The sequence below is a fragment of the Lontra canadensis genome, unplaced genomic scaffold (genome assembly GCF_010015895.1).
Source record: "Lontra canadensis isolate GAN:19392208 unplaced genomic scaffold, GSC_riverotter_1.0 scaffold134, whole genome shotgun sequence".
NCBI lineage: Eukaryota > Metazoa > Chordata > Mammalia > Carnivora > Mustelidae > Lontra > Lontra canadensis.
The window spans coordinates 2,196,946-2,210,588 of NW_022631128.1; the positions used below are offsets into that span (position 1 = coordinate 2,196,946).

Consider the following 13,643-nt stretch of genomic DNA (forward strand, 5'->3'; position numbering starts at 1 on the left):
CTATGGAGTCCTTGGACCACCACTGGGTGGTCTTAGCCCTGCTCTATGGGGAGCCAAGTTGGACACCTCATGTGGGCGTGAGTCCATTGATTTTACACAGAGGAAGTGCTCAGGACAGACCTGGCCTGTGGTCTGTGTCAGCATGAAATACTGGCTGCCATCACTGTTGTTCCTCTCTGGGGGAGGTGGGACAGGGTAGAAAGGTGGGGACTGAGGTGCAGGGGTTCTGGAGGCCCCTCTCAGCAGTTGAGGGGAGAGCCACAGATCACATGGGTCCACATCAACCCATATGGCCCTGTCCCCTCCACCCCAGCACCACCGGCCCAGAGCCTATCCCAGGTTGACACGTGGGGTCTCATGGACTTCCTCCAAGACTCTGTCCGTGAATCTCTGTCTGTCTCTGTCTCCCTTCCCAGGTTTTCTCACCCTGTGTTCTCGGCCTCTGTCACTCTGGGGCTCTATCTTTCCCCTTCTGTCCTCTCATTCTCTTTGCCTCTCTCTGTAGATCTTTGTCACTGGGTCTCTCTCGCCATCTCTCCCTCCTCTCCTTACCCTCTCTGCCTCCTTCTAGTCGTGTCCCTTTTTCTTCCTGAGTCTCCCCATTCCCATCTCTCTCTGTCTCTGCCTCTTGCTCTCCGCCCCTCTCCCTTCTCGATCCCTTCAGGTCTTCTTCCGTTCCCCCCCCCTAGCCTGCTCCTCAAGGACCCGCGGAGAAACCAACCCTGGGTCCCACCTGTTTCCCGCCTCCAAAGCAGCATGGCGGGCAACAAGTTGAGGCCGCTGTCCCTGGGTGCCCCCCCAGCCCCGCCCCCCATCCCAAGACAGCCTGTTACCGCGGAGCCAACAGCCACAGTCTCCTCCATCTGATAAGACTTATCTGCTGCCCCAGGGCAGGCCGGAGCTGGCGTAAGCCCCAGTGGGGCACTGAGTGAGTGTGCCCCTGCCACCCGCCAGCCCTGGCCTGGCCAGGCCTCCAAGTTGGGCCTGGGTCATCAAGATGTCCCATGGGCTCTGGTTCAAATCCCACCAAAGCTCTGTGAGTCTCATTCTTCTCGCCTGCAAAATGGGTAGTCACATCCCTCCTCTCCCTGTTGGCCAGGAAGATTCACATACGTAAGGGCCCAAGCCTGACCCAGCACACAGGAGGGACTTTGGAAACACTCACTGAAAAGCCTAGTGGAGCCATAAAACCATATCTGCTATTTTCATTTTATCTTGGCTTCAGCCCATTTTGTTTGGCTGGACACTGAAGTCCACGGGAGCCCAAGTTGAACAGGGTTCAAGAATCCATGGGGTGGCCAGGTGGGGCAGAGGAAGGCCCCCACTGCCCAAGAGGTGCCCCACCAGCAGGGAGCCCGCCCCCTCCTCTGGTCCGCCCCACCCACTGGGGCACCAGCCACTCCCTGGGGAGGAGGGAGGAGGGAGAGGGGAGGGAGGGAGGGAAGGAGGAAGGGAGCCTCAAAGGCCAAGGCCAGCCAGGACACCCCCTGGGATCACACTGAACTCGCCACATCCCCAAAGCGGCCGAACCCTCTGCACCAACCAGCCCAGGTCAGTCTCAGCCCCCTAAGAGCCCCCAGCAAGGCAAACCCCAGGCCTGCTGTCCCTTACCTCAAGGCTACCCCTCCAGCCTGCTCCAGCCTCCCCAACCCACCACTGGTCCCCAAAGTGTCTACCACCCCTGAAACCCTTCACCGCTCCTCCAGACCATCTGTATTTCCAGCCCCCATCTCTACTCCAGAAACCAACCCCCCAAAACTGACCTCTTTCTGCCCTGACTTCCACCCTCTCCTTCCAAGGTATCCATTCCTCTGATGACTTAACTCTGCTCCCCACACACCATCCCTGCCCCCTACAACATGCTTTTCTCCCCTAAATCCTAGCTCTGCCCTGAATCTGGTTTTCACTCATCTGGAATTGTTTCTGTCTCTGATTTCTCCCCAAAACTCACTTTTGCTCTCCCACGCCTATTTCTGTTCCCCAAGCCCCTGTCTGATCCCCATCCTGGTTTCTGCTCTAAATTCTCTAGTCCCCTAAACCCTGGCTTCATCCTCTTATCTCTGTCTGCGCCTCTCAAGCCCCCTATTTTTTCCCTGTGAGTTCTCTGACCCCCCCCCAAACCACTACTCTCCTCCAGCCCCTTGCCCACACACCAAAAAGTCTGTCACTCTAAACACCAAGTCTACTATCCCAAGTCTGTTCTACCACATGAATCCTCGTCATGCCTGCCTTCCCTAAACCCCATCTCAGCCCCCAAATGTGTCTCTGGCCCCCTGGATCTCCTCTGGCCCCATCTTTCTCCACCCCAATTCCATCTCAGTTCTCAAATTCCTCCTCTGATCCCATAACACATCTTTATCAGACACACTCCTGCCTGTCTAAACCCACCTCTGACCCCTGAACTCCATCTGCTCCAGCAAAGCCCACAGAACCCCCAAACTTTTCCACGGTCCTCAGAATTTATCTCTGACCCTCGAACTACATCTCCAGCTTCTGAACGTTCTCTCTGGCTCTCAAACTTCACTTCAGATCTCCAACCTTGTGTTCTGCTTTTCCAACCTATTTCTGATCCCAAAATGTGACCTTTCAAATTTGTCTCTGCTCCTCAAACCCCATATCTGCTCTCCCCAAACACTATAGCTCTACCCCCAACCTCTCCCTGACTCCTCCACCCATCTGACCCTCAAATTCCACCTCAAAGCCTCCCAAGACTCATCTGCCCCCACCCCACATCTCGGCTCCCTTCAGTCCCAAGAGACCCTCCCTTGAGGGCTGGGATAGGGATGTTACCTGGGGTGAGGGGCTGGGCCTTGGGAGAGTTGAGGGTGCCGGCCTGCTGCCTGCTGCCCGTTGGGGCAGCACTTACTCTAGTAGGGCAGCTGATAAGGAGCTTTCATATCCCCCAGCCTCGAGATAAACTTTATCTCTGTCCGGAGAGTGATAACTGGTGGTGGGGGGGCTGGGCCCCTGCCATAGGAGGGGTGGGCAGCCCTAGAGCCACCAAGGTGCTAGGTGCAGGGATGTGGGGCAGTGGGACTGGAGGGAGATCATGGGGGAGTGGTGAGATGAGGATGAGGGGGGATAAAGGACAGTGGAGACAGATACAAAAAGAAAAAGAGACAGGCAGAGAGAGAAGGAAGGGAGAAACGGAGCGGGGCGGGGGCTAGAAAAAGAGACAGTGACAAACAGCAAGAGACAGGAAGAAAAAGAAAAGAGAAACAGAGAGATAGCAGGAAAGTGAAGGAGACCCAGGAACAGAAAAAGAGCAAGGCAGGAATGCAGAGAGAGCTTCACAGATAGAAAAAATCATGGAGAGATGCAGAGGAAAGAGACGGAAACAGAGGAGGAGGCAAGACACCCTCTCTGGGGAGAATGAGTGGAGATCCTGGGGCCTGGACAAGGCTGGTGGTGGACCCAGCCATGGGCACCTCTCTTTACCCACACAATCATGGGCTCCTCTCTTTACCCATACAAGCCCCAACCCTGAGCCCAACCTTCAGCGTGTTCACACAGTGGTTCATGTAGGCTGGGGCTGTGAAGATGGCCTTCTCCTCTCTCTCTGTTACTCCACCCCAAGGACAGGAAAACAGGCCTTCGGATTCGCAGGGCAAGTCAGGGGCAAGAGTAGGTTTTCTGGCTTCTCACCCGGGCTGTGTGCAGTGGGGTATGGCCAAGCATGTGGGACTAGTAAGACAGACATAGAAATAAAGCCAGAGGGCAGAAAGAGAGAGGAGACAAACAAGCAGAAAGAGACTGAGAGGGAGAGATGCAGAGACATTCAGAGACGTGACTAGAGAGGCAGGGAGAAGTAAAACAGAAAGAGGTAAAAGACATGGAGATGAAGATGGAGAGAGACAACCAGAGATAGAGACATGGAAAGCCAGAGAAAGGGAGGGGGGAAATTAGGCACTCATTAAAGCATAGAAAGAGAGAGGACAAGACATATCATGGTAGCATAAGACGATGGGACAGAAATATGGAGGGCCAGGCTGGAGAAGAGAGAGTGTCGCCAGGAGAGGGACACAGGGACACAGATACACACACAGGGAAGGACAGAGACAAAGGGGCAAAGATGAAGCCGCCATCTCACGGGTCTTAGCTGGGCCCCTGTCACTACCTCCTATCTGGCATATGGGGAAACTGAGGCCTGGGGCTGGCTGGAAATGAAGGAACCCAAAAGCAGAACTATGGTAGGCCTCCCCAGGGCAGACCTGTACCCCTCCTCAGAGGAAGCCAGTAGCCTTGGGGTGATTTCAAAAGTTGGGCGGGGATGGCAGAGATAAGCGATGGGGGGTACTGACCCCCCCCACGGAGTGGGGAGGAACTGAGGGGGCCCTCTGTCTGCAGACCCAACGGAGGTGGGGGGAGGGAGGAGTCAAGCCGGAAACCATGGGTTTCTGAGAAAGTTAAAAGATGCAACAGATAGGGATGAAGTTGGGGAGCACAGGAGGGTGAACCCCAAGGTCCCAGGGGTGACAAGTGACTCAGGGGCCTCTGGCCCTGCACCCCAGCCCATCCCACCCTGACTCCTCTAGAGAGAGAGAAGAGGAGGAGGGGGAGAAAATGAGAAGATAAAAAGATGACCAGAAAGGGAGAGAGAGGAGAAGGATGAAGGAAAAGGAGCACAGGAGAAGGGGAAGTGGACAGGCAGAAGGGAAAGAGAAAATGAGGAGGGGAAGAGATATAGAAATGGGGAAGGCGGAAGAGGTGGCTGATTAAAGAAAAGGGAGAGGAGGAGGGGAATAGATAGAGGTAGAGAAAAGAAGGAGGACCGGGGAAAGAAAGAATGAGGGCATAAGGGGCCCAAAGAGGAGGGAGGAGTGGGAAGAGGAGAGGGGAAAGAGGGGGAGCTGTGGAAGGAGGAAAAAGAAGAGATGGGAGGAGGGAGAGAGAAGGGGAAGCGCAAGGGGAGAAGAGGGAATAAAAGGGAGGTAGAGGAAGGGGGGGGGGCAGAAGGAAGGAGGGGATGATGGAGCGGAAGAAGGGGAGAGATCTGGGGAGGAAAATAGGGCTAGGAAGACTGAGAGAATGGAGTAAGAGAAGGAGACAGGAGGGAAGGGGAGGAGGAGTTTGGAGTCTGAGGACCCCTCCTGTCCTCACAGGTCCCATCCGAGGCCCCATGGAGTTCCCTGGCCTAGGGGCCCTGGGGACCTCCGAGCCCCTACCCCAGTTTGTGGACCCGGCCTTGGTATCCTCGCCACCAGAATCGGGGGTCTTCTTCTCCTCTGGGCCCGAGGGATTGGATGCGGCAGCCTCCTCCACGGCCCCCAGCACTGCCACAGCTGCAGCGGCAGCTCTGGCCTACTACAGGGATGCTGACGCCTACAGGCACTCCCCAGGTAAACTCGTCCGGGTGGCTGTCTTAGCACAGGCTCCGTGCTGTCTGGGTGACCCTTAGCTAGGGCAGAATCCCACTAAGAGGTCATCTTGAAAATGGCAACTTCCCCCAGTTGATGCCAATGCTCCCCATGTGCGGTCTTACTATAGCCATATTGGAAAGCAACGTCGGAAGTGGGTGGTGGCGGCCCTAGTTGTCAAGGGACCCATGGGGCTCTGAATCCCAAAGGGCATTCTCAACGCCCCTTTGGAAACGGGTGGAGGTTACCGCAGCTGCCAAAGTGACCGTGGGGCTCGATGTCCAGGAATTAACCGATGGCCAGCAGCTGTTCTGGTTGCCTGTGGGAAGACTGGAGACTTGGCCACTCAGTCGGAGCTGTGGGGCACCACCATGGCTTTGGACTGATCCCTCCTTCCTTCCCGTACCCACCCTCCATAATAGTCTTTCAGGTGTACCCACTGCTCAACTGTATGGAGGGGATCCCAGGGGGCCCACCGTATGCCGGCTGGACCTATGGCAAGACGGGGCTCTACCCTGCCTCAGCCGTGTGCCCCACCCGCGAGGACTCCCCTCCCCAGGCCCCGGAAGACCCAGATGGGAAAGGCGGCAGCAGCTTCCTGGAGACCTTAAAGACAGAACGGCTAAGTCCAGATCTCTTGACGCTGGGGCCTGCGCTGCCTTCGTCCATCCCTGTCCCCAGCAGTGCCTACGGGGGTCCTGACTTTTCCAGTACCTTCTTTTCTCCCACCGGGAGCCCCCTCAATCCAGCGGCCTATTCCTCCCCCAAGCTTCGTGGAACACTGCCCCTGCCCCCCTGTGGTGAGGTCCCCACAAAGGGACAGGGAGGTTAAAATCGGGGTGGGGGGTGTCCAAGGCAAAGCTGAGCCTGGGCTTCCTCATCCCCTCTGTCCACCCCATCAGAGGCCAGGGAGTGTGTGAACTGCGGAGCAACAGCCACTCCACTGTGGCGGCGGGACAGGACGGGCCACTACCTATGCAATGCCTGCGGCCTCTACCACAAGATGAATGGGCAGAACAGGCCCCTCATCCGGCCCAAGAAGCGCCTGGTAAGACCCCAGGCCTGCCTCCCCTTCCCTAGGAACTGTTCTGGACCTGTGCAGGGATCCCTGTCCTCCTGCTCTATGAGAACCCATATCCCCCAACCCATCCCTTCCCCATCCATGCAGGAACCCAGCTTTGCATAGGAACGCCTGTCCTCAACCTACCTTCATAGGCTACTTCCAGGAACCCTGTCTTGTCCTGCACCACAGCCGTGTTTTCCTCCTTGGGTTCACATGGGACTCACCTTAGGACAACCTGAACCACCAGGGGCCTGGCACCCTCCCCTAGATGTGCTGATTTCATTGGCCTAGGGTGTCATCTGGGCCTTAGGATCATTTTCAACTCCCTGGGTGATTCCAATGTATGGCCAAAATTGGGAATCACCCCCGACACCAAAATCCCCAACCCTGGCCAGGAAGCCCTGTCCCATACAGAACCCACAGTCATCGTCCTGTTAAGTATATCTGTTCTTACCCTGCACCGGAAGCCCTACCTTCAACCCAGCCCTGACCTCTTGGGTCCCCTAAGCATCTCCCCTCCCGCCAGTGGGCTGATCTTCACATTTTCTCTCCCCCAGATTGTCAGCAAACGGGCAGGTACCCAGTGCACCAACTGCCAGACAACCACCACGACGCTGTGGCGGAGAAATGCTAGTGGGGACCCTGTGTGCAATGCCTGTGGCCTCTACTACAAGCTACACCAGGTTTGTCTTGCCCCATCCCCCACCCCAGCCTCCCTCTTCCCCTGCTCCTGTTGCATCCCCATGTCTACTTGCCCTCATAACTCTCCCCTCTCCCCACCTTTTCTGCTCCCTCCTTCCTTCTCTATTCCCCTCCACCTTGGTCCTCATCCCTCCCTCCTCCCATTCCTTCATCTCTTCACACCCTTCCATGACCTCCTGACCCTCCTCCTTCCTCCTTGGGATTCCTTAGGTCAGTCCCTGCACCATACCAGAGTCATGCTCCCCTAGTCCCTGAAATAATTCCCTATGCTTAACGAGGTGGGATGGAGATGGCCTCCCTGGTCAAGACACAGAGGCAAAGATGTGGAGTTGGGAAACACCCTGGGCCTCCCTTTTGGCAGGTGAACCGACCACTGACCATGCGGAAGGATGGTATCCAGACTCGAAACCGCAAGGCATCTGGAAAAGGGAAAAAGAAACGAGGGTCAAGTCTGGGAGGTACAGGAGCAGCTGAAGGACCAGCTAGTGGTTTCATGGTGGTGGCCGGGGGCAGCGGGAGTGGGAATTGTGGGGAGATGGCCTCTGGCTTGACGTTGGGCCCGCCCAGCACTGCCCATCTCTACCAAGGCCTGGGCCCTGTGGTGTTGTCAGGGCCCGTGAGCCACCTCGTGCCTTTCCCGGGACCCCTGCTAGGTTCCCCCACAGGCTCCTTCCCAGCAGGTCCCGTTCCTCCCACCACCACCACCACCACTGTGGTGGCTCCACTGAGCTCCTGAGGGCACAGAGCATGGTCTCGGGGCTGGGGCAGGGACCCTCTCCTGTGTGGGTAGCAGTTACTACAACCCAGCCCTCTGGGCCCAGCCACCCCTTGGCCTGGACCTTCAAAGCTTTTGTAAAATAAAACCACCAAAGTCCAAAGTCCCAAGAGTGGAGGTGTGAGTCTGTGTGGGACCAAATCAAGAACGACGGGAGGGAGGTCATGTGTCTGGGTGTCTCTGAGGACAGCGTCTGGTGTGGGCGCCTGTGTGACACTTCACGATTGTGGGTTGTGACATGCAATTGTGAACAGTGTTTGTGAAAGCACGTGTGGCAGCTTCTAGGTGGCCCGAGATGGCATGGGTAGCCACATACCACAGGGTGAGATACGGCATGTGATTGAGGGGGTGAGGCTCTGCAAGACGGGGTGCGTGACACACGGCAACAGCGGGAGCCAGGGTAAAGGCAACTACAGGAGAGGACGTGGAGTGCATGTGCGGCGGCACATGCGGGAGGAATGCATGGCATGGTGTCCATGTGACTGCACGCCACGTTGGGGTGATCTTTGAGACAGTGTGATGGCCTATGTGTGGGGCACAGACCTGGACGGACAGATGCTTCTGGAACGCTGAACGCGGGCTGTGTGTGGGGGCACGTGAAGTCTAACAGCAGCACCACGGGGGTCTGCACATCCAGTGAGCCCTGGGGCTCGGGTAACGGCAGCATTTCTCTGCAAGTCTACACGTGTGGGAGTGCAGATCCCGTGGTGTGTGCCAGGCCACAGTGTCTCTTGAGTGGCTGTCAGGTGTGAGCAGTTCTGTGTGTACTTGTTCGTGGAAAGTATCAACATGAAGAGTTTCAGCTGAGTCTACATCAGGGAACCCCTTTCCAGAGGACACAAGACATGTGCTGGAGAGGAAAGGGGGGCGGAGGGGAAGGGGGGACTGGAATGGGAGCTGTCCAGAAGGTCAGAAGGCCAGTGTGGGACCACGGGGCTGTCCGGGGGACCTTCCCTGTCAGTCATCGCTTATCTCTTTGGGCCCAGCTCGGCCTGCAGCTCTGTGGGAAATGGTAGAGAAAGAGAGGGGAAGATTAGGAGGACAAAATAACTTCTGGGGGTGATATTTAGACCCCGTAGGTGGGGGGAGCCCCCCCCCCACAATGCCAACTCCCACACCAACGCACCTACTCACCTGGGCCAGCTGTCCCCACCCTCAGAGTAGAATCTGTTCTTCCAAAATGGAAAACCCGCGTTGGTGGTATAGTGGTGAGCATAGCTGCCTTCCAAAATGGAAAACCCTGGGGCACCAGTGTGGCTCAGGCAGTTAAGCTTCAGACTCTTCAGATGAGGTCTTGATCTCAGGGTCATGAGTTCAAGCCCCATGTGGGGCCTACTTAAGGAAAAAAAAAAATTCCAAAATGGAAAACCCTTACATAGGAGCCTGTGTGGAGTCAGGTGACACCCCGAGCCAGAGAGGTTAAGTCGCTCGCTGGAGGCCACATAGCTGGAGACAGGGGGCTAAGCCAGGTTCTGTGGCTTAGTCTCCATACCACCCAGCAGCTCCTGACAGCAAGGAGCCCCATTTGCTGAGCATTTACTGTGCGTCGGGCAATAGCTGGGAAGCTTCAGTTGCTTTAGTTCATGAACACCTGGAAAAAAAAAATACTCCAAGGAAAGGAAAGTATACTACACACTTTACATTTCTGTTTTGCTAATGAAAAAGTAAGGCTCACAACTGGTGTTACTTGCCCTGGCCACACAGAGTTTAAGGAGTGCATTTTGGATACCACTTCCCCGCCATGTGAGTCTTGCTCACACTTAACTGGGCTGCCTCTCTCTCTACCCCCCACCCTTGCTCTTGCTCTCATCACTCAATCCACTCACATCTGAATTTGCTTTTGGGTTGCTTCTCTTTATGGCTTTCCCCTAGAGCCCCAGAGCAAGGACCGTGGGCCCGTGGGTCCTGAACATAGTAGGGGTAAGCAGATGTCCTCAGGACAGCTCTCCTTCAGCTACTGGCCAAGCAGAATCATGGCAGTCCATGTTCATTACAGGGATTGTCCAGAACTTCCCTGGTCTTTGTAAAAGCCTCCTGCCTCCCTGGCCATCCCACAGAACCCCAGCCCTCTTAACCTGCAAGAGCCCCTGTCCGCATCTGGAACAGAAACCCCTCTCAGAAACTGTGCTGGACATGTGCCTGGCCCTCCCTTGCTCAGGAGCCCCAGCTCTTACCTCCCAGAACAGCTGCCCTAGCCTGACACTCTAAGGGAACCCTTTGTCTAATTAGCAACAGGAAACCCATGCTGACCCTGGACAGAAGCATCAGCCCTCACCTTGCTTTGGAGGAAGCCCTGTCCTCCCATGGCACAGGAACCTTGGACTCAGGCCAGTTAGGAATCTGTGAGCTCACACTCTAAGGAAGCACTTTCACCACCCTTTAGAAACACTTGTGCTGGGGCAACTGTGTGGCTCAGTCGGTTAAGCAGCTGCCTTTGGCTCAAGTCATGATTCCAGGGCCCTGGGATAAAGCTCCATATTGGGCTCCCTGCTCAGCAGGGAGTCTGTTTCTCCCTCTCCCTCTGACCCCGCCTGTTTGTGCTCTGTCAAATAAAAAAATAAAAATTAAAAAAAAGAAAGAAACACCTGTCCTGACCCTCTTTGGTAGTCTCGATCTCTCTATAGAAAACCTGCCTTGACTTTGGACAGGACACCTCTGTCTTCACACTGTACTGGAGCTCAGCCCTCCAGACAGCATTTTAGAAATACTTGCATCAATAAAATTTAGTTCTGAACCACTGACCTAGCTCTCTCTGCAGAAACTTTCTTCAACCTCTTTTGGAACTCGCAATTGAATATAGAAGCTCTTGTCTCCATTGTTGATAATGACCCTTGATGTCACTCTGCACCACAATCTCTGATCTCACACCCTAACCTGTAGAGTCCACAAAACCCATGATCCAACTCTTTTTTTAAAAGATTTTATTTATGTGACAGACAGAGATCACAAGTAGGCAGACAGGCAGGCAGAGAGAAGAGGGGGGAAGCAGGGTCCCTGCTGAGCAGAGAGCTCGAAGCAGGGCTCAATCCCAGGACCCTGAGATCATGACCTGAGCAGAGAGAGAGAGAGAGAGAGAGCGCTCATGCGCGAGGTGGTGGGGAGGGGCAGAGGGAGAGAAAGAATCTTAAGCAGACTCCCTGCTGAGCATGGAGCCCACAGCGGGACTCTATCCCAGGACCCTGAGATCACAACCTGAGCTGAAACCAAAAGTTGGACACCTAACCAACTGTGCCAGCCAGGCGTCCCCACTCCCGGCACTGTAATCCAATTCTTAACATGAACCTCAGTCTTGAACTTACAACCCTTTCCTAAAAAAAAAACAAACAAACAAAAAAAAAACAACCTTTTCTGAGCTTGTGGTAGGGATGGATGCCTGTCCTGAACCTCTAGTTTAGGCCTAGACCTCATCTTACACAGTTACCTATGGCCTCACCTGGCACAGGAACCCTTACACTGTACAGGGCTTTCTATCTTTACCACATGTTAGCTTCGTAGCCCTGACCCTCTACAGGCAGCCTTGCCTACAACTGTACTAGAACCCTCTGACTGGACTTTCCATAGAAAACCTTTTCCTCTCAACAGAAATCCTTAACTCCACTCGCAGGAATCTCTGGCCTGATCCTTTATAAAAAAAGATTTTATTCATTTATTTGACAGTGAGAGAGCAAAAGAACATGAGCAGGGCGAATGGCAGAAGGAGAGAGAGAGAAGCAGGCTCTCCGCTGAGCAGGGAGCCCAACACAGGGTTCGATCCCAGGACCCCGGGAAGGCAGATGCTTAACTGACTGAGCCACTCGGGCACCCCTCTGGCCTGATCCTTTATAGGAACTCCTAACCTTGCTTTCTGGAAACATTTTCTTAACCCCAAACAGGATGTCCTGACGTGACTCTCTCTGACAGCCCTGGCCCTGGCCCTGTCCTTGTCCTGGAAGCCCCACCTTCCCCCCTTTGCAGGAACCATTATTCTGACTGTGGCTAGCAGCTGCCACATGGGACTGATAGCTCTGTGGGGTCTGTAGACTCCTGTAGTAGGCCCTGCTATAGGTTTTTCAAACCTGTGTTCTCCTGAGCTCACTCACTTTTCTGACCTCCCTTACAGTGAGATGTGGACATGTGACAGAATTCTGACCAATGCAGTATGGGCAAAGTGATATACACCACTTCCAAGCCTGGCCCATAAAAATCTCTCATGGAATCCTTCACTCTCTTTCTTTTCCCATACCAGCTCAATAGTGCAAACTCCAAGGATTCAGAGGACAGCAGAGCCACAAAGTGGAAGTTGCCTGGGTTTCTGAATGATCAGTAATATTCACATTGGACTTTATATGAGCAAGAAATAAACATTTATTTGTTAATTGTCTAATATTCTGGGTTTGTTACAACAACTAGCATAATTTAGCCCAATTGGGATGCCTGGGTGACTCAGTCGGTTAAGCATCTGCCTTTGGCTCAGGTCACAATCCTGGAATCCTGGGATCAAGCCCCATGCTCTCTGCTCAGCAGGGAGTCTGCTTCTCCCTCTACCTCTCACACACACTCATGCTCTCTCTCTCACACATGCGGTCTAATAAATAAATGAGATCTTTTAAAAAATTTAGCTCAATCTTTAAAAAAAAGGGGGGGAGGGGCGCCTGGGTGGCTCAGTGCGTTAAAGCCTCTGCCTTCCGCTCAGGTCATGATCCCAGGGTCCTGGGATCGAGCCCCGCATCGGGCTCTCTGCTCCGCGGGGAGCCTGCTCCCTCCTCTCTCTGTGCCTGCCTCTCTGCCTACTTGTGATCTCTGTCAAATAAATAAATAAAATCTTAAAAAAAAAAACAATTCCTTGATCGAATCTAGACATGAACACCTGTACCTACTGCCTACATTAACATAGCTCTGAACCTGTAGAGAAATACTTGTGCTGAGCCTGAACTGGATCATCTGATCTCTTTGTAGGAAACTCATAATGCAGTCTAAGGAGCCTCATCCTGAACTTGTTTGGGAACCCCTAGTCTGGAGCTCTCCTTAAACAACTGTCTTGCCCTGCATAGAAATCCCTACTTGGTTCAGGAGAGGAACAAAAGCATAGAAACTACAGGAAGCCCTGTCCTCACTCTGTCCAGGAACACTGACCCAGTAGAACACCAAAAGTGACCTGATCCTGTCCATGAATCGCAGTCCTCACACAAAAGGAATACCTCTCTTCAGGAAGCATGGAAACTCTGCACTCAATCCTGTGAAAGAATCCCAGCCAGATAAAGGAAACCAAAGACTGACACTCTACAGCAGGATCAGAAAACTATAGCCTTCAGGCCAAAGTCAGACTTCAGCTGGTCTCTTCATTTTTTAAAAAAGAATTTATTTATGGGGCGCCTGGGTGGCTCAGTCGTTACGTGTCTGCCTTGGCTCAGGTCATGATGCCAGGGTTGTAGGATCGAGTCCCACATGGGGCTTCTCCCTCTGGCCCTGCTTGTGTTCCCTCTCTTACTGTGTCTCTGTCAAATAAATAAACTCTTTTTTAAAAAAGAACTTATTTATTTATTTGACAGAGAAAGAGAGAGCACAAGCCCGGGGAGCTGCAGAGGGAGAGGGAGAAGCAGGATCTCCACTGAGCAGGGAGCCTGATGCGGGGTTTGATCCTAGGACCCTGAGATCACCACCTGAGTGGAAGGCAGATGCTTAACTGCTTGAGCCATGCAGCTGCCCTCCCACCCCCGTTTCTTCGTTTTTTTTTTTTTAATTTATTTGACAGAGAGAGATCACAAGC

At 54.0% G+C, this 13,643-nt stretch overlaps 1 protein-coding gene and 1 long non-coding RNA gene across 2 annotated transcripts; one reads left to right on the forward strand and one right to left on the reverse strand.

Moving 5' to 3' along the window:
• Nucleotides 1-1,451: 1,451 nt before the first annotated feature.
• On the forward strand, nt 1,452-7,994 carry GATA1 (GATA binding protein 1). Its single transcript, XM_032843026.1, has 6 exons — nt 1,452-1,551; nt 5,103-5,339; nt 5,780-6,157; nt 6,260-6,405; nt 6,978-7,103; nt 7,484-7,994. The coding sequence occupies exons 2-6, from the start codon at nt 5,120-5,122 to the stop codon at nt 7,856-7,858; spliced, it is 1,245 nt and encodes a 414-aa protein (XP_032698917.1). The 5' UTR covers nt 1,452-1,551; nt 5,103-5,119; the 3' UTR covers nt 7,859-7,994.
• LOC116858307 lies at nt 7,465-9,075 on the reverse strand. Its single transcript, XR_004380887.1, has 3 exons — nt 9,032-9,075; nt 8,441-8,897; nt 7,465-7,541 (listed from the first exon to the last, which is right to left on the reverse strand). It is a non-coding gene; the product is annotated as an uncharacterized LOC116858307 (long non-coding RNA).
• Nucleotides 9,076-13,643: the final 4,568 nt, after the last annotated feature.